Source organism: Octodon degus, unplaced genomic scaffold (assembly GCF_000260255.1).
Source record: "Octodon degus isolate 3935 unplaced genomic scaffold, OctDeg1.0 scaffold00045, whole genome shotgun sequence".
Classification (NCBI taxonomy): Eukaryota; Metazoa; Chordata; class Mammalia; order Rodentia; family Octodontidae; genus Octodon; species Octodon degus.
In genome coordinates, this window is record NW_004524621.1 from 6053383 (window position 1) to 6078106 (window position 24724).

A 24724-nucleotide genomic window follows, 5' to 3' on the forward strand; every position below is an offset into this window, starting at 1 on the left:
CAGGCACAAACTGTACCCAACCACCCAACCTGTTATTCTTTTTTTTTTTTTTTTTTGCAAAACCAGGGATTGAACTCAGGTCTTTGCACTTGCCAGGCAAGTGCTTATTCTACTGAGCTATTTCCCTGGCCCTGTTATTGTTCTTGAAGACAGGTAGTTTTTCTACTGTAGCCCCTAGTTGAACCCCTGATGTCACCCTTTTGCGGTTTGTCAGCTTATGTACCCATTCCCCTCATTCTCCGGGCATGCACCTTAGCACACTCTGCAGGGTGTCCGCTGCTGGGCACCAGATAAAATAAAGCGCTCTTTTGTTTTTGAGCCTGCCTCATTTTTGGGTTACAACAAGAACATGTTGGTCTTAGACATTTCTTCTCTGTGCAGTACAGGGGATTGAATGCAGAGTCTTCACCCTGAGCTTCATCTCCAGCTCTTTTTAGCTTTATTTTTATTTTGAGACAAAGTTTCCCTAAATCATTAAGTTTCCCAGGCTGGGCTTGAACTTATGATCCTCCTGCCTCAGCCTCCTGAAAGAATTTATAGGCTCATGATGTCATAGAGTAAAACTGTAGCCAAAAAGAAGTTAGCACAGTGTTTACTGGGTGTAAGGAGAAGAAAACTAGCCCCTGAGTTCCCAGGAGGGGCCCCAGAGGGTGCCATGTGTCACCATCACCCATAGCTTCTCTGGGCTAAGTGGAGCCCAGGAATCATTCAGTGTTTAGTTGCTGCCTACTCCAGGGGATCTGTTGAATTAAAGTAGCCAGCTGGAATTTGGGCTTCCAACCCAGTTACTCAGCATATAGGGATTAAAGGAATCTGGGATTTTAAGGAAAAGCTGGTTATTTTGCATGTTAAATTCCTGGAGTTTAGCAGGAAGGGAGCTGCATTCCATGCTGCCTGTGGAAGTTCATGCTGAGTCCAGAGTGCTGCTTGTTATTGTTATTATTTTAATTCTCTGTTTTTTTTGAGACAGGATCTCACTATGTATTCCAGGCTGGCCTCAAACTCACAGAGATCCATCTTCCTGCCTTAGCCTCCTGAGTGCTGGGAGTACAGGAGAGCACCACCATGTCCAACTCAACCTTTTTACTTTCTTCTTGGGAATAGCCATGCCTTTGTTGGGAGGGGAGGGGCTTTGGGGATTGAACTCGGATATCTGACCACTGAGCTATACCTCCAGTCTTTGCATTGAGCTACATCCTCAGACCCCTACCTCAGTTTTTTGGGTTGTTTTTTTTTTTTTTTTTTTTTTTTTTTAGGGAGGGTCTACAGGGTGTTCAGGGTCTCACTATTAGATTGGACTCCTAGTGACTCTCCTGTTTACAGCCTCCCAAGTGCTGGGATTACAGGCATGTGCCACCATACCCAATCTCAATTGCCATCTGTGTGTCTTGGGGGTGGGGCTGGCATGGCAGGCCTGGGGATCAAGCCTCCGGTCCCTGTCCTGCTTGCAGGTGCTTTAATCCTCTAAGCTATTTGGCCTGCCCTCTTCAGCCTTTTTTTTTTTTTTTTCCAGCCCTTTTTAATTCTTTAATTTTAACACAAGGTCTGGCTAAATACCCAGGCTGGGCTCAAATTGATCCTCCTGCCTCAACCTCCAGGGGTGCTGGGATTCAGGCATGCTACCATGCCTGGTGTGGTGGTTGATACATTGGATCAACTTGAGATGTCTGGAAACTTGCCTGGATCTTCTTGGTGATTCGATGTCCTGGGGGTGTAGGGGGCCCTGCCCTAGAGTGACTCAGCACAACAAGGGTATATAAAAGGGTTGAGGAAGGGTTCTGTGCACCCCACTTCGTTGGAGGAGTTCCAAAGCTCACAGTGCCACTTTACTCCAGTCTTCCCGGTGAATCTGCGGTCTTCTTAGTCAGCATGGAAGGAAGGGAGAGAGGCTTGATAGATACCACACGGCTGCTCCTTCCTCTGGTCTTCACTGTTCTCCACCGCCATGAACTGCTGCCTTCTGCCCTGGAGCCAGCCAAGTATGGACTGAAACCTCCACTAACTGTTGTAATGGGTCAACTCGCGTTTTAGATTATAAATGTAAATCTTGTGCTTTCTGTTGTAAATGTATACTCACCACTGTTCTAAGTTGTTTAGTAAATAGTGGCTGTTACTTGCTGTTTGCTAGATAAAATTCCTACCTAACTAATCCCTGTAAACAAAGTTAGATTACAAAGATGGCTTCATAAAGAAACTAAATGGGATTTAACTTCTTGTAACCTTGGGCTATGCAAGATTGCCTGCAGGTACTTACTCAGGTGCAAGATAACCAGAAACTAAAACAAAGCCCCAGGAAATTTAATTTGGATAGTGGGCACAATGACCCTGAAAGCATTGTTTTGTGTCAATGAATTTGTTTACCAAACAGAATGTGGTTTCATGTTTAAAAAGCCCCCTGCTTCCTGGGCTAGCGGCCTTTCCATCCTCTCCTGCGTGAGAGCTGATCAGGGGCCCTGAGCTCAGTAATAAACGGCTTTCCAAATTCCAATCTGGCTGATCTGGCTCCTATTCTGAGTGACCCATAACACTGTGAGCTAAATAAACCTTTCCTTCCTTAGTTTTGAGTGTTAGGTATTTTGTCCCAGCAACGAGCAAAAAGTAACTGAGACACCTGGCTTGCAGTCCTATCATTTATTCTGAGACATGATCTTGGTAAACTGCCCTGGCTGACCTGAAGCTGCCTTAACTTCTCAAGTAGCTGGGACTCCAGGCACGTGCCAGTGCTCCTGGCTAAGATGCTTTCCCTCTGTCTTCCTAAGGGCTGGACCAGAGCTCCTGCTTGTGGAGCACTTGTTCTGCCCTAAGCTGCTCTGCAGCCCATGCCTGCTCCCTCCCACAACTGACATAAGAGGCTTAAAGCCTTCTGGGAGGCATCTTTGGGAACTCAGCAGACTCTTTCCTGGAGCTGCAGGCAGCTTTAATCCCCAGCAGGCCTGTCTGGCTGGAGCTCACCTGGTCACACTGCACCTCTCCTTGCTCTGCGCCCACACCCAGGAAAGGTGTGGCTGTGTCACACCCATGACTCTCCTGAGACATGGTTGGCCTCTTGGCCCACTACAATATCAGAACCAAGCAGTGCTCCAGGCTGATCCTGCTTCCCAGAGAGCTGGGATCACTGGTGCATGCCACCACACCCACCACACCGGCCATGTGGGCATGTGGCTTTCTGATTTCCTGTATGTAATAGCTGGAGGACTTTACTTGATGTTGAATGTGCGGTAAGTGTTCAAAAAATACTGGGGCTGGGGACTGGCACATTCCTGGGAGGCTGAGGTAGGAAGCTCATGAGTCAGAGGCCGGTGTAGGCAAGTTAGTGAGATGCTATCTCAAGATAAAAACTAAAAAAGGACTGCAGTGTGGCTCAGTGGTCAAGTGCCTGTCCAGCACGCTGAATTAAAATATAATTTTAAAAACTGTGCTGTGACAAAGGGGCCTCAGCTGGGTAGGACCAGGGGGATGGATGCTAGAAGCTAATCTAATGAAGCTAGGTGCTAGATTTTCCCAGACCCCAGCTTGCTGTGCCTGATGGAAGAATGCCACTTCCACTGGCACAGGGAAACTCCTGATTTTAAGAACCCAGAATGAAACTGGCTGTGGTGGTACACACCTGTAATCTCAGCACTTGGGAGGCTTAGGCAGGAGGATCAGTGCTAGTTTGAAGCCAACCAGAGCTACATAGTACAAGACCAGCCTGGCCTACAGAACAGGACCCTGGCTCAAAATCAAACCAGACCAGACCAGACCAGACCAAACCAAACCAAAACCAGACTGAAGCCCAGTGGGGTCTTCTGCCACCTGCTAATTAATTGTCAGGTATCTGTAGCTTTAAATATTCAATGTCCAGAGCAGCGATTTGGAGTGACATCTTTTCAACTCTTCAGTAAACAAAATGTGGCCCATGCATGCAATGGGATATTACTTAGCCTTAAAAACAGAAGAAATTTTATGTTTTTGCTGTATGGGGAATGGAACCCAGAGTTTTTACTTTGAGTTGTATCTCCAGCCTGTTTATTTATTTCTAGGAATCTGACTCAGGATCTTGCATTGCTTGGCAGGTGCTGTGCCACTGAGCTATATCCCCAGACCTTATTTTTATTTTTAGACAGTCTCACTTAACCACTGAGCTGTCCAGGCTGGGCCTGAATTTGTGATTGTCCTGCCTCCGCCTCCCAAGTAGTTGGGATTAGAGGTGTGCACTATCACACTGGCAAGGGATGAGTCTTAGGGACATTTACGGCCAATGAAATAAGCCAGACCCAAGAGGACAATTCTGTATGATGCCCCTCCTAAAAGTGGCATAGCAGGTGGCAGGGTTGGGGGAGAAGACCAGCTGTGCTTGGAGCCAGAGCTGCAGTTTGGGAAGAGGAGAAAGTGCAGGGGGTGGTTGGGGGGGGGGGGAAGGTTAATGACAGTGTGCTCAGTTCCACCAAGCCGAGGTGAATAGACACCATGCTTGTGTATTTTACAGTCTTCTCGGGCAGCCAGGCAGATACATTGCAGGGCCAGGTGGGTGAAAATACATTCTCAGGAGTGCACATGTCAGGTTTAACAAAATAGACACAAGTAGTGCTGGAGGGGCACAAATGCAACCTTCACTCTTTGCTCAGGATTGAGTCCACACCACTGAGAGCAGAGACCCGGTGGGGTGCGGGGCTGCAGGGCCAAAGTCCTGGTGGGGTTGGGGGTGGGAGTGGGGGCAGCTGCTGTCCCTAGGATCAATGTCTCTGCTGTGAAGTCCAGTGGGAAACCCCTGGGGTCGGGAGGGAGGAGCTGGGGCTCCCTACTGCAGCCTTCTTCAAAGCTCAAGACCAAAGCCTTCCCCCACCGCACTTTCTTCCTAGAGGGAACTGATGTCCCATGCTGCAGGTCCAATTTGTCTACTGGGGCTGCTGGGTGAGAGCAGAGCTGCATGGTAGCTTTTGTCTGACTTTCCTGATCTTCAAGACCACCTTATTCAAGGGCCAGCCAAATGGCTCAGTGGATTAAAGCACCTGCTCAGGCAGAAGCAGAAGCAGGGGCCAGGAGTTCGATCCCCGGCCTGTGGTGCTGGTCCCGCCCCTGGGGCACGCTGAGATGGTGACTGAGACTGGGCTTGGTGTGTACCTGTAATCTCAGCACTTGGGAGGCTGTAAACAGGAGGATCACTATGAGTCCGATCTATGTAGTGAGACCCTGTATGCCCTGTACCCTGTCCTAAATACAAACAAAACAAAACAAAAAAAGACCACCTTGTTCAAAATTTCCTGTAACAACTCCCCTTTCCCTGTAATACCCATGGCAGCTTGCTGGGCTGGTTAAACCTTGTATGAAAATCAGTTACTTATATAAAATAGAAGTGTTCACTTTCACTTCTCCTTGGGAGGTGAGTCTGTACTTTTTTAACCATCTGGGAAGAGAAGTACATTTAATCTGATTTTTAAAAATAAGCGTAAATTGAACATCTATGCTCTTTGCCAGTGAGGTCTCAATAACTGCTATTCCACAAATTCGAACTCTGGCTTTCCCTGCTTTCCCATTGTAAGGGCGCTTATAGAAGAGAAGACTTGAAAAAAAGAATAGCTATACTTGTAGACCTATTACAGCAAAAGTTAGAAATCAGTTAGAGGCCTGTGACCACAGGCTCCTTCAGCCTGTCACGTAGCTATTGTACTGCACTCGTGTAGCCTTGACCGCCTAGGTCCAGATGTTCCCCCTGAATGTGTGGGGCCAAGCTGACTATGTCTGGCTTGTATTTTAAAAATACTTTAAAAAACTTACTTCAAGGGCTTCAAGACTGGCATGTTTGGGGGAAGACTGACCCGCTTCCAACTCTACCTACTCTTCTCACACCCCCTACCCCCAGAAGTTTCTGTACAAACCTGCCTGACCATATATGACCTAATTCTTGTATTCCATGTAGCCAATCATGTGATAATCTGCTACTAGCTCTGTACTTCCCACTCACAAACCATTTTTAAACAACTCAAGCTTGGCTCTGAGCTGGTGATTTGAACCTCTGGGTTCCCTGGCCCAATAGCATAATAAAAGTTGCCTTCTAACTCCTTGGTGCAAAGAGTCTTTCATTCAGATTGATATTGGTTTTCTGCTATACTATATGCCATAAGCCAGGATAATCAATCACCATTTGAGCTGCTAGAGAATGGTTTAGGCCAGGTAATTTCTCATCCATTTTGTCCCCCTAAATGATGTTGCAAGTTCTCTCTGCTGGGACCCTGTTTCTACAACATGGAGCAGTGTGCAGGGTTCCAATGATGGTGGGTGGGAACTGGGGGAAAAAAGGGAAATTTTTCTCTTTCTTTCTCTCTCTCTGTCTTTCTGATATAGGGGAATGAAACTCCCAACCTGAAAGATACCTGGGTTCGTGTTCTCTAAAACCAAAGACTGAATTTTAGGAACAACAGAGGTTAAGAGCAGAATATATTTATTGGGAGAAAGAAATAAGAGAGGGACAGAAGGGAGACCAGAGTGGGTTGCCTGGGAAGCTACCTTTTCTAGGGAGTTTTATAGTGCAAAACCTTGTGGTGAGGCAGGTCCAAGGTAGAAAACATGGGAACTCATAAGGTGGGCATGAGGTGGGGAAAAAAACTATGGTCAACCAGTGCGATTACAAGCACCATTGCTCAGGCAAAATTGATTAAATCCAGGACTAAATGGGGAAGGAAGTCAGAGTCATGTAGCAAGTAGGCATGGCAAGCAGGTGTGAATACAGACCCGGGCTTTTCCTTAAGGTGACAGACTCATGTAGAATATCAATCCTGGATGCCTATCTTTAGGGAGGTATGTGGCTACATTTGTTTGTTCTTTTGTCTTGAGGTCTGGCCCACAGCTGGAGTGTCTCTCTCTCCCAAAGTTGCAAAGTCATCTTGTCTTCCATACTGTCTCTTTGAGGGCCTGGCCCTATCAGATTGCCTGTAATATTTATCTAATTTAGCTGCCTGCAACACTTCTTCTGCTTCATTTTTTTTTTTTTTTTAGTGTGGCTGGATCAGCCAGCCCTGGGGGCGGGGCTGGGAGGTATGTGGTGCCAGGGATTGAGCTGCGGTCCCTGAGTTTGCCTAAGCGTACCTAAACAGGTGCTTTATACCACTGAGCTAGTTCACTGGCCTCTTGTTCTTCTTCTTTGTCTTTTCTTTTCTTTTCAGTTCAGGCTGGACTTCAACTCACTTTATAACCTACTCTGGCCTCAACCTCACAGCAATCCTCCTGCTTCAGCCTCCCAAGTGCTGGGATTGTAGGCCTGCACCACCACACCTGGTTGGGAAACTATTTCAATGTGCCGTTTTTCCTTTTGGCCTTTCTGTTAACCCTAATGTTCTTCCAAGGTAGGAAAAACCAAAAACACAAAGAATAATGTCTTTAATTTTTCTAAGTCACCTAGCTTGTGACTTTAAGGGTCTACAGTCTACATGCACAATTTCCTGGGCTACCACATATACACTAATGTCTCTAAACAACAAAAAAGACTAATGATATCTCTCAAAACAAACTGTGAAAAAGCATGTATTTTACTTTAGAAATAAGATGAATTTACGTATGTATATATCCGTGTATTTATGTGACACAGGGTCTTGCTTCTCAGCTCTAACTTGCAGGGATCCTCTTGTTTCAGTCTCCCAGCACTGGGATTACGGCCGGTGCCACCACGCCCGGTTTCGGTGCCTGGCTCATCCATGTACCTGGGGCGGGGCTGGCAGCGCATGCGCTATTGGAGATCAAAGCTGGCTCCTTGTGCTTCCTAGGAGGTGCTTAGACAGCCGAGCTATCTTCCTGGCCCGAATATATTGAGTTTATGTCAAGAAGTACTTTAAAATTTTCACTTGATTCATGAAATGAATTTGAACCTTTCTAGACTTAAGAACATGTTGCTTAAAGCCCTTCTCCCTGTATTCCTTTTCAAACAAAAAAGAGAAGGAAAGAGGAAACTAAGCAGAACTGTGCACTCCCTTCCGCGGCAAAGCCCAGGACGCACAGCCTCACCTGCCGCAGCAGAGAGATTTGCTCAGACATTTAGAGGGCGGGGCACAGATTTCTCACACAAATTAAGCCCACACTGCTTGTTTTTTGACACTGGCATCCATTTAACACAATACTGGAGTAACTGACTGCACATGAAAGTGGAGGAGGGAAGCTGTGGCACCGTGCAGACGGCCAAGCTTGGCCTGCTGCCTCCTGTAGCACTGTTTTCTTAAATAACATTCTTGTGTTGCATAATAACAATGACTAGTTTAGGCTGAGATTTCAAAGCTAAGGAGTTCCTTGTTGGACAGAGAGTACACATTCTTTCCTTTCTGTGGGAATCAGCAATCAGCAGAGGCCCCTGGCTACTAATTGACCTGCTGGATGATTCAGTCTCTTTGCAAGAGATATTTGTTTTGTTTTTTGTACTAGAAATCAAACTGAGGACCATGCGCCAGGCAGGTGTTTGTGCTACTGAGCTATATTCCTGGTCCAGTACAGTTACTTTGGGTCACAGCTTTTATTTTGGATGTGTACTAGCTGTCAGCTCACAGTTTCTCTAGCTTTTTTCCCACCCTCACTAGCTGGCCCAGAAGAACTGAGACCCTTTCCACCTATAGCTTTCTCAGGGCCCAGCCCAAAGATTCTTTCTACCAAGAAACACACAGGACTGAAAGGAAAGTATTCTTTTCCTTCCCTTCCCTTCTCTCCCCTCCTGTCTGTCCCCTCCCCTGCCCTTGCCCTCCTTGATAACTCACTCTATGGCTTGGCTAAAGAAGATCCTTCAAGCCAGGTCCTGACAGGCAGTAGAACTGAGGGAACATCTCCTGTAATGAGGACCCCTCTCTCAACGGGTTCCTCTCAAATAAATAAATTGCAAGATTCTGCTTCTCATATGTAAACAACAACAAAAAAATTGATGACGACAAGGATGTTATTTGAAAAGGGTTATGCGGTGTTTGGGAGGGGTTTTTTTTGGCACTTAAAGATTTTATTTTGCACAAGTTCTCAAGTGTTCTCTGGAACATTTTTTAAAAATAGAAATGTGGGTTTGACTGAAAGATTAAAAAACAAGGGCCATGGGCCGGTGAGATGGCTCAGTGGTCTAAAGCACCTACCTAGAACAAGCTGTAGCAAAGCAGAGGGACCGCAGTTCAATCCCCCAGCACCACATGCCAGCCAGCCACCTGGTGGGCTGAGCTGGCCACACACACACACACACACACACACACACACACACACAAATTTAAAAAAAACAAGGGCCATGCTGGTGTTAACCAGCGGTGTCTGACGGTCACATGCTCTTCACTTGGCCCTCCCTCACTAAGCAGCAAGGTTGCTATGACACCTGGCCTGTGAAGATCCGGGGCCTCTGGCTTTGGCCAGTACACTTGTGGGAAAATAATGCCAGAGTTTTATGATATAATACAGAAAACAGAAGAAACTTGTCAGCAGGAAATAAGGTGAATATAAAGTTTTTGTGAAAGGCTTTATTTATTATTTTTGGTGTTTTAGAGACAAGGTCTTACTATGTAGTTCAGGCTGGACTTGAACTCCCTTTGGAGCCTAGGCTGGCCTTGAACTTTTGGTGATTCTCCTGCCTCAGCCTCTCAAGGGCTGGTATTACAGGTGTGTGCTACTTGTTTTCATAATTATTGATGTATAGAGAAAAAGATTTAGTATTGCTTTCCTCCTGTGCTTCTATCAAATTCAAAATTACTGAGTCAAGAATCTAACGTATAATTCTATGTTGAAGAGGAGTCTAAGCCTTTCTCAGGGAGCGGTGGCACATACCTGTCTTCCCAGCATTTGGGAAAGCGAGGCAGAAGGATTTCTGCAAGTTTAAGGCCAGCCTGGGCTACAAAGTGAAGTTCAAGGCCAACCTAAACTGCATAGTGAAATCCTTTCTCAAAAAACCTAAAACAAAATAAAATGAAACTCAGACCAAAAAGCTACAACTCTTATTGCACAGGTCCTGCTTTACCTTGGTCTTAACCATCCACTAGAAAAGTATGAAGACGAAATATAGGAAGTAAAGCCATGCTGTTATGTTGAGCTTTGGGGGACTCAGGTCAATAATTTCTGACATTGCCAGTTAAACAGAAGACCCAATGCAATTATGGTCTACTGGACTCTTTTAGAATATTTTGCTGAGTTTACACACCTATAATATTCAATAACGGAACTTAGAAAAAATGGGGTATACCGATGAATGTCCATTTTGTATCTGTGTATTCAAAGAGGTTGGGATAGATATATAGTTGCATTCTCTTAATGAATAGAATGATTTGTTCTAATGGTGTTTGTAAATAGGATCTCAAGTCCACATCTTGTACAGCAATTAACCACTAAGAAGAATATATGCAGTGTGTTATTTGTTGAAACTGTACTTCCAATTTGATTAGAAACTGTCTCATTGCTGTTTATCAATAAAATTTTGAAAAAAAAATAAAATAAATTGAAACTATTTTTGATAGGTCAGGACTCAAAGTTTCCCAGGTACCCTGTCCCAAACACTATCCCTCTTGGTTTTCCAGGCACCCTGCCCCCAAATTCTTTCCTCCTTGGCCCCACACAGAGCCAAGCCCAAAACCTCAGAACAAGTCCGCCTGACTTTGACCTGGGCAAGCAACCACAGAAACTCTCCTTGGTTAACACTGAAGGGTCTTCACAGACCAGGTAGCCCTGCCAAGATTAGCGCTCCCTCGGCTGTTCCAGCTCACAAGCACCCTCCCCACTCCTTCAAAGCCCTGTGCCTTGCCTTGTTTGCTGCTGTTTTGGTCCGCTGGACAGCCAGCCTGCTTGCTGTCCCCAATAAATCTTCTCATGTCAGAATGCCTGATCTGGTCCATTGCATGGGTTCATACCTAATAATTTTGATGCAAAAAATGTATTATATCTTATTAAGAAAAAGGAATAATAATTTAGCTTCCTTCTTCAAGGGTCCATTTTTTCCCCCTAAGGGCCCATTTTGATGGCAAATATTTCCTAGAAGCTGCCTCTCCACTCAGAGGTCTATAATTTCTAGTAATAAGGTACAGTCCTCTTTTCTCACACGTCTTCAATCTCGTGACTGTGATCACAGCTGTCTTGCTGGTTTTGAACGTCTAGTGTTTGAATTAGCTGCCAAGGAGGTTGCCCAGGGAGTGTACATCCTTCTTTCTGTTTTCTCTTTCCTGGTACTGGGGACTGAATCCAGCTCCTCTGTGCTGAGCCACATCCCAGGTCTCTCCCACCTTGAGACCAAGTCTTACCAAGTTGCCCAGTGGGGCTGGGCCTGTAGTCTTCCTGTCTTAATGTGGCCCTCTGTCAAATCTCTCTGAATGTGACCTCCTCACATGCACAAAAAAAATGATTTTTAGAGCTTAAAGGAGAAGGAGACAACACCCTGGGGCTGCCGTGCTCTCCCATTCAGTAGGACTCCAGGACAGAGGCACCAGGGTGTTCACAGGTTTCCCTGGAAGCAGGGCACTGATTGGCCTTGGACTCAGTCAGGACCCTGGGTTCCACTCTGTCTCTCTTGGAGTTCCTGACACAGGGCTGGGGCTCCAGAGGGCCACTGGCTCCAACACAAACCTCCTCTCACCCGCTCTGCAGCACCCACACCCACGCCTGGGAGGCCATCGTCTGGGGCCCCACTCTCCTGATCTCACAGGCCTGGCCTTGCCTGGAGGCTTCAGGGTGACCTACACCCACAGGCCAGCTGCAGGGCTGGGGCAGAAGGAGGAATGTTGGCTATCTGTGGCCTTGAGATTCCCACCCCATGCAAGGGGGGGCGGTAAATGGAGCTGGGGCAGAAGGGGCAGAAGGAGGAATGTTGGCTATTTGTGGCCTTGAGATTCCCACCCCATGCGGGGGTGGGGGGGAATGGAGCTCCGGGAAACTGCTCCCTGCCTGGGCGAGGACAGCTTTCTGTCTGCTTTGGGGACTGGGGAGCCCATGTGCTCCACTGTGGAGAGCAAGTTCTGGGAGAAGCACAAAGATGCAACATTCACTGTGTAGACAGCAATATAAATATATTTCCACATAGATAGGAGACAATAAATAGGTGGCTGGCATACCAGCGTCTGTGAAGCATGACAGGGCGCTGTCATGGGGCTGAGCCTGGGATGTGCCAGGGCCCTGTGGTATCTGAGGTAAAATGTGGTGGAAACTGGTCCTTTCAGATGCCTTCCCTGCTGGCATAGGCAGGACACTGAGGCCACCAGGGCTGCCCTCCCCATGCGGTCACCAGCAATGGGCAGATGATGTCTTCACCTGTGCCAGACCCCTGGTGGTGGCTGGATGCCACTCACCACCCAGACCACCCTGGGTCCCTCAGCCTGTGCGCAGCCGCAGCACCTTGGAGAGGGGCTCCTTGGCACTGGAGTAGATGAGGTAGGAGCCGGCCGCTGTGCTGAAGGCCTCCCAGTCCCTGCAGCCGAAGGTGGGGAGGCGGTGAGCGGCCACAAAGCCCTCGTAGCCCTGCCACCTGCAGGGGGAGAGAAAGCATCAGCAGGGTGCAGTGAAGCTCGGGTGAGACCATCTGCACCCCCTTGGCTTGCTGTGGGCTGCTATCAACAGAGCAGGCCTGGGAGGGGCTTTCTCATGATGAAGAAGGAAAACTGAGGCCCTAGAGGGAAAACAGAGCTGCCCCTGGCCCTGCCCAGGCTCCCCATAGCCTCCCAAGACCCTGTTCCAGTGCCCCTGGAGAGCATGGGGCTCCTGGAGCACAGCAAATGATGGGTCCTGGGGCTCTGGATTGCCAGAGGTGTAACGCAGTGGCGCAGTGCCTGCTTAGCAAGTGTAAGGCCCAGAGTTCAATTCCAGGTACCAAAAAGAAAATAGTAAGAAAAAAAAAAATGGATAGGAGGTATTTTCCACATAATGCTCTCAAGTTGAGGGACTCAGACCCCTAAGCTTCCCCAGAGAGACATATTCTCTGTGTAATTGACGTAATACAAACTCATTTTAGCTTTTCTCTTGATGTTTTGCAGACAATTTTTTTTTGGAACCGGGGATTGAACTTGGACCCTTGAGCTTGTCAGGGAAGTGCTTATTCTAGTGAGCCATCTCCCTAGCCCCTGCAGTCAAATTTTTTATACTTAGATTTTTTTTTAGTACTTTGATTTTGAATCCATATAAATTTATTTTGTATATGGATATGAAGTAGGGGTAGAAGTTCATTTTCTTCCAGATGGATAGTAAATTATTAAACTGATAAGAACAGATACTACACTTAATCTTAGCCAAAAGGCTGAGAATCGATGGGATAATAAATTATATTAAATCCTTTTATTAAATAATGTATCCTTTTCTCATTGACTTTATTTTTTATTTTTAATTTATTTTTAACTTTTTTTTTTTTTTTTTTTTTGAGGAACCGGGAATTAAACTCAGGCCCTCATGTTTGCCAGGCAAGCACTTATGGTATTGCGTCATCTCCCAGCCCCCTTCTCATTGACTTTATTTTATTTATTTATTTATTTTTTTAGAGGTGGTTTAGTATATTATATATTTTAGCTTTGAAAGCCATAGAAATCAGTTATCCCAGTTTTTTCCTATAAAAGACCCATTTTTCCAAAGCATTATGCACAATTTTAATTAGAATATGACAGATGATATTTCATAATTTTAAAATATACAATGAAATCAATGAGTCAAAAAAGTTACCTGCTTCTCATTGACTTTAAATACAATATTTATCACCTCAAATGTCATAAATTAGTGGATTTTCTGGATTTCATTTTATCCCACTTACCTTTTATTTTTAATTTTTTTTTCTGCTTATCTTTTACATTTTTGTTTATTTCGCAGTCCTGGGGATAAAACCCAGGACTCAGTCAACAAAAATAAGTACTCCATGCTCTCAACCTACTTCCTCTATATTTATTTTTTGGAAAAAAAAATCACCCTGCTTCACTCGTATATGAGTATGTCCTCCTGCACTATTACCATCTTTCAAAAGTTCTTGGCATCTTAACAATTTTATTGTTCCACATGCTTTTCTTTTTGCAGAACCAGGGATTGAACGCAGGCCCTTGTGCTTGCCAGGGAAGCACTTATTCCACTGAGCCATCTCCCCAACCCCTTCCACATGACTTTTAAAGTGCTTTATTATGTAGAAAATCTCAGGGCTGGGAGATAGCTCAGTAGAATAAGTAGAATACCTGCCTGGCAAGTGTAGGGTCCTGAGTTCAATCCCCAGTACTGAAAAAAAAAAAAAAAATAAATAAAAAAAAAATAAAATCCAGAAAATCTCCAAGAATGAATTTTATCTTATTTTTTAGATACAGGATTTCACTACGTAGTTCAGGTTGGCTTTGAACTCATTTTGTAGCGCAGTCTGGCCTTGTACTCATGGTGATTCTCCTGTCTCAGCCTCCTGAGTGCTGGGATCATAGGTGTATGTTACCATGTGTGGCTCAGAGACCAATTTAATTTTCTATTAAGACACAAAAATCAAATCATAAGCAGTCTGGAGCCAGCAGCATGTTAAATATTTATGCAGCATCAGTTCCAAGAATGCAGGGAGCCTCTCCTGATAAAATCACAGGAAAAGTACACCTATCCTGAAAACCCAAAACAACTAAAGCATGAGGGACCCGCAGGGTGGAAGGGCAGCACACCCAAAGTGACACTTGTCCTGTTCTCTGGCTCTGTGCTGCTGCCAAACACTGTTCTTGGATTTTTAGATAGTAAAGAAATCCAAATAAGTGGGCTGGCGAGATAGCTCAGCAGACTAAGTTCCATGCTTAGGCAAACACAAGCATAGGGATTCGACCCCGGCATCACATGCCTCAGTGGCCCTGCCCCTGGGGCGTGCTAAGCCAGCCCCCAAGACTGGGCATGGTGATGTACGCCTGTAATCCCAGTGCTGTGGAGGCTGAAAATAGGAGGATCGCAGAGGAGTTGGAGCTGCGTAGTGAGATTCTGTACCAAATACATTTAAAAAAAAAATCCAAATAAGTGACAACAGCTTTAGGAACTGAGAGGCAGAGTTGCCTCTATTCTCAGATGTAATTATGGCCCTAAGTCCCATGAGACTCTCCTGAAGAGAAACAATTAGAGTGACAATTTGGCCAGTGGTAGGACATAAAAACCTTTGAGCAGCAGAGGATGCAAGTAAGACTCTGGGTTTACAGTGCTGGGGAACCAGGTAAAAGTGTAGCAAGAGCACGACCCTGTCTATATGAAGAAACCCAGCCATAAGGACATCTGTGTGTGTGGCCGGCATGGATGAGAAGTCGGGGCCACATTTGGGCAGGTGCAGCTCGGCTGTGTCCCCTGCAAGGTGGGCCCTGTGAAGGCAGCTCCTCACCTGTAGATAATACTGTTTACCGAGAAGGTGTTTCCGTCGAAGGAGTTGGCCACCACCAGGAAGTAGTCCTCTCCCACGGAGAAGAACTCCCAATCCAGGGCACTGCGGACAGTGAGAGGGCATGAGAAGTGACAGGCACAGGCGAGGCAGGGTTCTTTCTCAACTGCCTCCTGCTAGGGGCGCACTGTACTTCACTCCAGAAGGCTAAGAGGAGCTTCTCCAAACCTCACTCTAGGCGGGCACCCAACTCTAACAGAGTAGCCCAGGGCATGGCGCCAGTTAGGCTGTGTCCTGGGGGGCCAGGAGCCCATGCAGTGCCTTTGGGTCATGGTCACGTGTCACAGCTTGCTTTTCTTGCTCTTTTTTGAGGGTTAGTTACATTTTTTTCCCCTTTAAAATTTTTTTTTCTTTCAGTACTGGGGATCGAACTAGGGACCTTGCCCTTGTCAGGCAGGTGCTTATGCCACTGAGCTATCTCCTCTGCCCTTCCCCATAACTTTTAAAAATTGTACAAGATATTAAAAACTAAAACTAGAAATTCCAGTTGACCCAGCTATTCCTCTCCCAAGTATCTTCATGATAGATAAAGTCATCTTTTGTTTGAGTCAGAATCTCTCAGGATGTAGGTGGGGCTTGAGCTCACTACAGTCCTCTGGGCTGTTGTCTGAAGGTGACCATGATGCCCTCCTCCTAGGACCTAGAGGTGCAGCTTTGGTTGCACTTCCACTTACAGACTTAGGCAGGACCTTATGCAGTGGGGGTCATGTGGAGTCTCAGCTCTGGAGTCTCAAGTGGTACCCTGTGGCCTTTGGTGGCCCTGATGGCTGGTTGGGCTGGACCTGAATTATGTGGCACACACAGAGTCCCCTGGGCCTCCGCAGCCTTGCCCTGGCTGAACACTCAGGTCCCAGTCCTGGAACTGGGAGGGTGATGTTGCTTAGGCCTTTGTCACGGGGGAGCCTCCTGGGATAAGCAGTATCCCTCAAGGGCTGTCTCCCCACAGGACAGCTGGTGTGCAGGGAGATGCAGGGCTCTAAACCCCATGCCTGCTTTGTGTCCTCCTGAAAGGGGGTGTGACATCACACACCCCACATGCTTGGTCCCCAGCCAGTACCTGCAAGTGGGGATATCCTGAAACTTGACAAAGGTCTGTGCTGTGATGTTGAGCTCGTAGATGACCGAGTTGATGACATAGGAATCATTTTGTAGTTGCATTTCCACATCATAGCTGTGACTGTTGGCGACGGCCAGGAAGATCCTGTCCCCTATGCGGAAGACTTCCCAGTCTGCAGCACCAAATGTCTAGGAGGGAAGGAGGCCACTGTGGGAAGGCTGCGCCCCATGCCAGCTGCAGGAGCCCCACCTCCCAAGAGCCTCCTTGGTCTGGACCCACAAGGCCAGATCTCTGACCCCAGGTGGCAGACCTGCATTCCTTGGCTCTGGCTTCCTTCACAAGCCACACTGTCCCTTGAGGACACACAAGGAGGGAGTATGTGTGGGGTGCATGGGGAAAGGGGGGAACACTAGGGGACTGCTAGGAAAGGCAGCACAGGGCAGGAGCTGTCACATGCAGGACCCTGGCAGGTGCAAGGTGAAAATGCTCTTAGGGGCCCACCCCCAGCCCCAGCCCCTCCATCAGTAGAAGTGGGGAAGGTGGTGTACATGCAGGCTGGACACAAGGACCAGAGCTGGCGCTACAGTTTCTGCTTCTGCTTTCCACTCCTGGCTTTGGCAGGAAACTCCTGACCTTGACCCTTCTGCTGATAGCACCTGCAGACTTTAGACATCTTTGGCAGACTCACCTGTTCTCAGGTACTCAGAGAGGGTAGGAAAAGGACACTGCCTTGGGGAGGGGCCTCACTGGGTGAGACCACCACCCTGTCTGCACAGCATGTGGCCAGAGCATGGGATGCAAGCAAGGCCACAGTCCAGATGGCTGGGATGGGGGTTAGTGGGCTCTGGGGGGTGGGGTTGAAGGGAATGTCTTGAGAGGAGAGACCAGTACTCTGGCTGTTCCTCTCAAATCCATGCTTCACTCCTGTGTTGCATGTGGATTTCAGGAGCCAGAGACAGCTGCAGGTGGCTGAAGGGGCTGGACCAGCACAGAAGGGATGCAGAGCTGGGCTGCATGCAGGTTCAGAGGGATTTGGGTGACATATCAGGATTTCCACTGTAACCACAGGAGGTGCCCCAGAAGCCCTGTCCCATGCCCAAGGGACCCAGGGAAGACTAAACAGCACTGATCAAGTCATACATATGACACTGTGATTATGTATTTTGTCCTAGACTTACATGCATATGTTTAGTGTACAGTAACCTAGTCACACGTTTTATATGTATGAATGTATGTGGATATACATGCACACATGAATTTTTCCACTGTATATTTCTTTCTTTGCTTTCTTGTGTAGCACAAATTATTCTTCACTACTTACAATATAAAACAAAGAGGGACTATAGAAAAGCTCTGTGGTATTAGAGCTTAGTTCCGGTCTTTCCATAATAAATCTTTTGCAAAAGGGAGCAAGAGGTAGAGGGAAGGTGGTAGGAGGGGAGAGTAAAGGGACATAAAAAGAATTAAGATGTATAGCAAAGTACATAATCACAATGTCATACATGTGATTTAATCTTCATGTTTCCTTCATCTCAGTTTTTTAAAATGAGTTCAACATAAATACTTAGTATATTTGTACTCAGATACAAGGAAAAATTTGAAAATTTCTCCAATAATCTTTGGAAGGAACTTAGAAAACATCTACATTTTTCTGCCTCATAGCTTCCTGGCCATAATCTATTCTACTTTTAATTCTAATAATGAGAAATTAGCTTTAAAGCTGTCATAAGTAGACAATCAGGGCTCAAATCTTGTAATCTGAATATTAATTGGCAAGATACCTTTATCTTTGTATTGAGTGAGATGGTAAATTCTCAGCTTTTTTTTTTTTGGTACTGAGAATTGAGCTCATAACCTCATGCTTAGCCAGGGACACAGCTCTGCGGCATGAGTACCTGCCTGGGAAGCACATGGGCCCAAGTTTGATCCCCGGTGCCAAAAAAAAAAAAAAAAAAGCTAACCTCATGTTTGCCAGGCTGGTGCTGTGCCACTGAGCTATACCCTTGGTCCCTCCCCTTTTGGGGCATATGTCTCTAATTTGTTATCACTGTTATTTCTATCAGGTAATTTTTCTTTCTAGAGGATTTAGCACCATCTTGCAATTGTAACTGCCACCTTATGGTCTGCAGTGTTTGATCCCTCCATGTATACATTCTAACTCAGTATCCCTTCTCAAATTCTTCTGTACCTTAAAAAACATAGAAATGGGAGAAGGCATGCTCTTTTATTAAGCACATGCTTTGTGGAAAAATAATAAACAGCACTGAACTCAAATGGCAAAGGCCTAAGCCAGTGTCTGGAGGAGGTGACCAGGAGTTTACAGTCCAGGCCCCTTGGTGGGAGATGCCAGAGTCTGTTGTAAGTATGGAGCAGCCACACACACGTCACAGTCAGATAGCTCAAAAGAGAAGATACAGTCCTCAGGGCATCCAGAAAAGGGCACATCAGCACAAGGAAGTGACCTCAGCAACACCGGGTGTCTTCAGTCACTCAGGAGGGCAGGGCGCAGCGCTTGCCATACGCCAGGCCTGGGTTGCAGCCCCAGCAGCAGAAGAGAAAGTAACTGATAGAAAAACAAATGCAATTAGTCATCTATAGCTGGTGAAAATGTCCTTCAGAAATGAAGTGAAGGCAAGCATTTTTAGGGGAAACGGCAGAACTAACTGCCCACAGACCTACATTATAGAAACACTGAAGGAGGTTTTTCAGATTGAAGGAAAATTACAATGGGTAGAAATTAATATATGTAGAAAGAGATGAAGAGAACACTAGGAATGGTGTGTGGATGTTTGAAGAAAACATTTTTGGCAAATTATGGAGCTTATAACTTACATAGAAGTATGATTTTTGCCTGCCCTCAATGGCACGCTGCATAGGCAGAGATAAATAAAACCAAACTGTTGTTAGGTTATTTTGTTTCATGTGAAGTTGTTTAACCATTAATTCAGACTTGACTATGAGCATGGATACTGTAAATACTAGAATAACAAACTTACAAATAAAAGGACAGGAAGTGGAAGACCATCTCTGTGACAAGGGACTTATATCCAGAATATAGAAAGAACTTCCACACATCAATGCGAAGGCCACATTTAGCAAGTGGAAGTAGAAGGGGCCGACAAGCATATTAAAAAGGACGCACATTCACGAGTAGTTGGAAGTCATACATTAAAAGCCAGCTGAGGCAGTTACTTGACATGCTTTGGTGGAAGGCTGTACGGGAAACAGCCCCAGAGTCCAGCATGGAGGCAGGGGGTAGGCAGTGATGCCCATGGGCAACAGAAAATCACCCTGAAAAAGCACGGAAGCAACCATCTCTACCCTCAGCAGTGCCCAGCACTGTCTGTAGATTCCACAGAGTAGGAAAAGCTACCAGGTGGGGAGGGATGGAGAGTGGGCACATTGGGCATGGGAGAATTGGGCCATCTGGTCCCAGAGGTGGGTAGAAGAATCAAGCAGGACACTTAGCATCTGAACGTGTCACTGTGTGCACAAATGAGTTCCAGGGAAAGCTGCTCCCAGGAGTGGAGTATCAACCTTTGAGGATGTGGTTTCCTGTCTGGAGCTCCTGACGCTGGCCAGGCCCAGGGCCTATGGGCTGGGAGCAGAGACCATACATACTTATTCTGTCCTTACCAGCTCAGTGCCTGAGGGCATTGGCGGATGAGCTGGCCCCTGTAACCTGTCTCCTCTGTCCAGCCTGGTAGACACTGCTGCTTTTCCCAAGAGAACCCAGGCTAACACAGAAGGTTGCTTTAAACATCCCAGTTGCCTAGAAACTAAACTTGGAAGTGGTTACTGGGGCCCCAGAGCCCAGCCTTGCAGCCATTTTCCAGGTGAGACCCAGTTTGTTTCTGGTGTTAGGTCAGCATGTGGAGCAGATTCCCTGGCTCTGTGCAGTGGGTTTGGCTCTGTGGGCAAGAACTACCTCTTCATCTGTGGGATGCACCCTGCAGGCCACTACATGACCTATGGGATAGTCCTGGCCTCTGTGCTTGGGTCCCAGATGCCTTGTGGCACTGTGCTACAGAATCCTACTCCCTAGCACATCTTGGAAAATGCTCCGAGTCAAGTCCCGCCCAGATCCGCCCTGTGGGGACCAGTAACTGAGTCTGGAGTGAAAGGACACCTAAAGCCATGCGCTTCAGTCCAGGACTGTGTCAACTGTATCTTCTTTGGGCTTGTCTGACCCTGAGGGTATTGCCTGGGGACATTTCTGCGATTCAGACCGCAGGGAAGAGGTTCAGGGTCCCATGGGACAGGGGATGCTTTCCCTCCATCTCCAGGTCAGTAAACTGCTCATCCTAAAATTCTACAGGACGCTGCTCAGCTGTCTCAGCATTCCCAGGCACATCCCAGGCCTGGCTGACTAGTGATGGTTAGCAGGAAGCAATGGTGGAGCCACACATTCAGACAGCAGAGGGCGCCATTGCCCACCTGAGCCCTGCCCTGGTGGGAAATGCAGGCAGCGGTTTCAGTGTCGCAGAGCCAGAGGCTGTCGGCTAAACAGCCCAAGGGAGACCCAGGGATTAGGAGTGAGTGCAGGCTAAAGGAGGCCATTCGCTAGGTCAAGCCGAGAGGACCAGGACAGGACGGGGCCGGACAGGCGCAGATTCTGCATGGTGCTCTTGGGATCACCCCCTCCAGGGCTACCCCGCATCCCCCAAATGGGGCATTAGCACTGTTCACTCTGCTCATTTTGTGCCACATGACACCAAAATCTGATAAGTATTGCAGTCACCTGCCCGTTCTGTACTCTGCAGGGGAAAAGGGAACTTTGAACTGTATATCACTGATACCTCCCAGCAAGCAGAGGACACCAATCAGTGTGCAGCCACATGCATGTGCGCAGCTCACCAGCACACACAGCCACATGCATCCATATGCCCCACACAGACATGTGTTCACAGATGTGGACATGCACTTGTGTGTGTGCACAAGGGGGATGTGTGCACACACTAAGCACACACACACCACTTCTGGCAGATAATACGCACACGCAGACATGCATATGTATTCACACACACCTCCACATAGGCCTATGCAGCGCACACACACCTGCACACAGGCACACATGTGCATGCCCACAACCCCAGCATGTCTCCCCTGATGGCAGGCTTCTTCCTAGTTCTGAGAGGTCTGCTTTCAGCTTCCTGCACACCACTACCTGTGGAGGCCCCAGAGGAGTCTGGGAGGAGCCTGCGTGTGGCCCTCAGCAGACTCTCCCTGCTCTGGTGTGGAGGCTAGGCTACCCTGAGTCCTCTTTGAGGATGAGGTGTCTTCCCTGCCCCATGGAGACTTGCCTGTGGGACACTTGGTGTGGACAGACACAGGCTCAGTGAAAGCAGCAGAGGAGGCTGGGGAGATAGCCTGGCAGTATAAGCATCGGCCTGGCAAGCACAAAGTCCTGAGTCCAATGCCCAGTACCAGATGCTGGGCACAAGGGTTGGGGATGTGGGGAGCCCTAGGCCTAGGAAGCCAGCAAAGGCTATGGACAGGGCAATGGGAAGAGATGTTCACAGGAGGCATTGAAACTCAAGGGAGCTAGGGTGATGTGGAGAGGAGCAGGGGTATTCAGGGTGGGGAGAAAGCGAGCCCTGTGCTGCAGGGGTGCTGCAGGACCCTGCAAGCAGGATCCAGAGACAGCTCAGGCTTCCCCGACTCCCCATCCAACCAGGGTTGGGTGATGACATGTGCTTCTGCTGCCTAAATTTCAGATAAACATTGACTTTCTAGTCTGCTTATATTCCACAGGTGATATGACATTCTTATGGAAAGAAATTTTTCATTTGTGTTCCAGACATCAAGGAACCCTATGCATCATCTGCTGGGGATACACATGGGCACCACTGGCTCAGGCTGCAGTCACTGACTGTTGGTTTCCCTCTGCCAGAGGCACCAGAAGCCTGCATCTGCCCCTCCACGTAGGCACCTGGGCTGCACCACGGGGTAAGAGCTATGCAACCAGGGCTGGTAGGCCATTCCTATTCTCTCAGGGGATGGAGGAGAGAAGTCCATGTCACACCATGTGCAGCCTGCATCCAGGCTCCTCTCCCAGGGACCTTCCTGGAGTCCTGCCATGCCACCTTGGCACAGTGCTGGTGCCCACACTCATGCTTACACACCCATGCAATGTACCCTGGAGAGGGCGTACACTCACACTCTCGAGAACTCTGCCTCACCTGTAGTTTCTGGACATTTTCTACCTCATCAGTCCCCCAGGGGACTCGGCGTCCTCACTCCTCCTTTTGCACTGAGGACTCCTGGGAGAGCGAGACCATCCTCATTGTGGCCTACACAAGTGTGGCCCAGGATACTGCTACAGAGACAACTCCCTATGTTGAGTGGTGGCAGGGCCACGCTGGGACCCCTGTCATCCAGTGAACGGGCTGAGGTAGTACCCTGTGGCTGAGTGTACCACACATACTGACTGGGACACACTGAAGCCCTAGGAGCCTGCCACACTGGCGCTGTGCTCTCAGGCTTCAGTGTTAAGAATCTTAAGTCAAATAAACTCCCACAGTTTCCACATTACCCCATCTTGGTCACTCTGGCATAGCAGCAAGAAACAGGCTGAGTATAGCCCACAGCTGCGGCCCAACAGCCTGACAGCCCTGCAGGCTGGTATCAGATGCCTGGGAAGGCTCCTTCCTCCCTCAATCCAAGCTTCCCAGGCTTTGCCACATAGGGAAAATCCTGCAGTTTCTGCTTCAAGGTCCAAGAGCCTGGAGGGCTATGTCCAGGACCTGTCTTTGATGCCCTCTGTATAGCTGTCACCCCCTGCTTGCTCTGCCCTGGCTGCAATCCCAATCTTTGCCTGTGCCCTAGTCACCCTTCAAACCCACCTTGGTGCCCAGGAGATAGCAAGGACTATAGAGGCTGAGCCATGGCAGCCCAGGTTATGTCTTTGTCTTACCAGAAAGGACTGGAAAAGCCGGAAGGAGCCAACGAGCCAGATGTACAGGTGGGAGTGCACCCTTGTGGAGGTGCCATTGAAGGTGTTGGCCACCACCAGGAAGGAGTAGGGCCCCACTGTGAAGAACTCCCAGTCGTAGGCACCTGATGTGGCGATGCTCTGGTGGGGCTCAAAGCGCTGGGCGCTGGGGTTCCACTTATAGATGACACTGTCGATGTTGTGGTTGTCACCTAGAGCCAAGGGTCATAGACAATGTTCATGGTGGCCTGCAGGACCACAGTGCCCTTGACAGCCCTGTTGCAGGTCCTGCCTGCTCTGGACATATGCCGCCACCAGCATCCGTTCTGTTTCCACTCTAGCTCAGCACGGAAGACCGTGCTTCTCAATAGCTGTCCACAGCCCAGGCTCAGGCTGCTCGCTTCCCACTGCGCCCTCCCATTCTGTCCTGCAGGTCTCAAGGCCACCCTGCTGCCTCCCCCTGGGTGCCCAGTCCTGGCTCCTGGGGGTGCAGGGTGGGCCATTTCCTTGTATGCCCTGCTGGCATTACCCTCTACTACCTCTTGGCTACCTAGGGCAGAAGACTTTCAGGGCAGGCTGCCACCTCAGTCCCTCTATCCCTTGGGTCCAGGACTGGGAAACTCTGTGGTTGCCCACTCCTGCAAGATACCAAGCCCAGAGGCCAGGCTTCCTGGCTCCCTGGCTCTGCTGCCCACATTCAACAGAGCTCAGCACAAGGCTGCTCTTGGGGAAGCAGGGACTGACAACATTCAGGTGTCTGTAGGCCATCCACACCAGCACCCTTGGATTGACCCTGGTCTGCCGTCCAGGGTTCCACTTGTTCTCTTGGGCTGGCCATCCTGTGACTGAGGACAGGCTGATAGTCAGCTTGTTATTTTCAAACCAGGATAGAAGCCAGCAGGCGGAGTTCTTGTTGGCAGGAACCACAGAACCTTGTCTCCCTTACCAACACAGACGTGCAGGTGACTGTGACAGGACTCATGTGGGGTGATCCTGATACAAAAATGTTAGCAAGCTGTGCCCAGCTGTGACTAAGTTTTCTCTCTCTTTCTTTCTTTCTTTCTTTCTTTCTTTCTTTCTTTCTTTCTTTCTTTCTTTCCTTTCTTTCCTTTCTTTCTTCCTTCCTTCCTTCCTTCCTTCCTTCCTTCCTTCCTTCCTTCCTTCCTTCATTTCTTCTTTTCTTTTCTTTCTTTTTCTTTCTTTCTTTTCTTTCTTTCTTTCTTTCTTTCTTCCTTCCTTCCTTCCTTCATTTCTTCTTTTCTTTCTTTCTTCCTTCCTTCCTTCCTTCCTTCCTTCCTTCCTTCATTTCTTCTTTTCTTTCTTTCTTTCTTTCTTTCTTTCTTTCTTTCTTTCTTTTTCTTTTCTTTCTTTCTTTCTTTCTTTCTTTCTTTCTTTCTTTCTTTCTTTCTTTCTTTCCCTT

General features: G+C 47.8%; 1 protein-coding gene and 1 pseudogene across 1 annotated transcript in view; both read right to left on the reverse strand.

Annotated features, from left to right (window-relative positions):
- Positions 1–13105: 13105 nt before the first annotated feature.
- Positions 13106–13204, reverse strand: LOC111816999 (annotated as a pseudogene).
- Positions 13205–18811: 5607 nt separating this feature from the next.
- The window catches only part of Tspear (thrombospondin type laminin G domain and EAR repeats), a 6391-nt gene continuing 478 nt past the window's right edge, over positions 18812–24724 (reverse strand). The window contains exons 2-3 of the mRNA XM_023716138.1: positions 23287–23516; positions 18812–18933 (exon numbers count right to left, since the gene is read on the reverse strand). Coding sequence (XP_023571906.1) covers positions 18853–18933; positions 23287–23516 — 311 coding nt within the window. The 3' untranslated portion in view covers positions 18812–18852. The remainder of the gene's footprint in view (positions 18934–23286; positions 23517–24724) is intronic.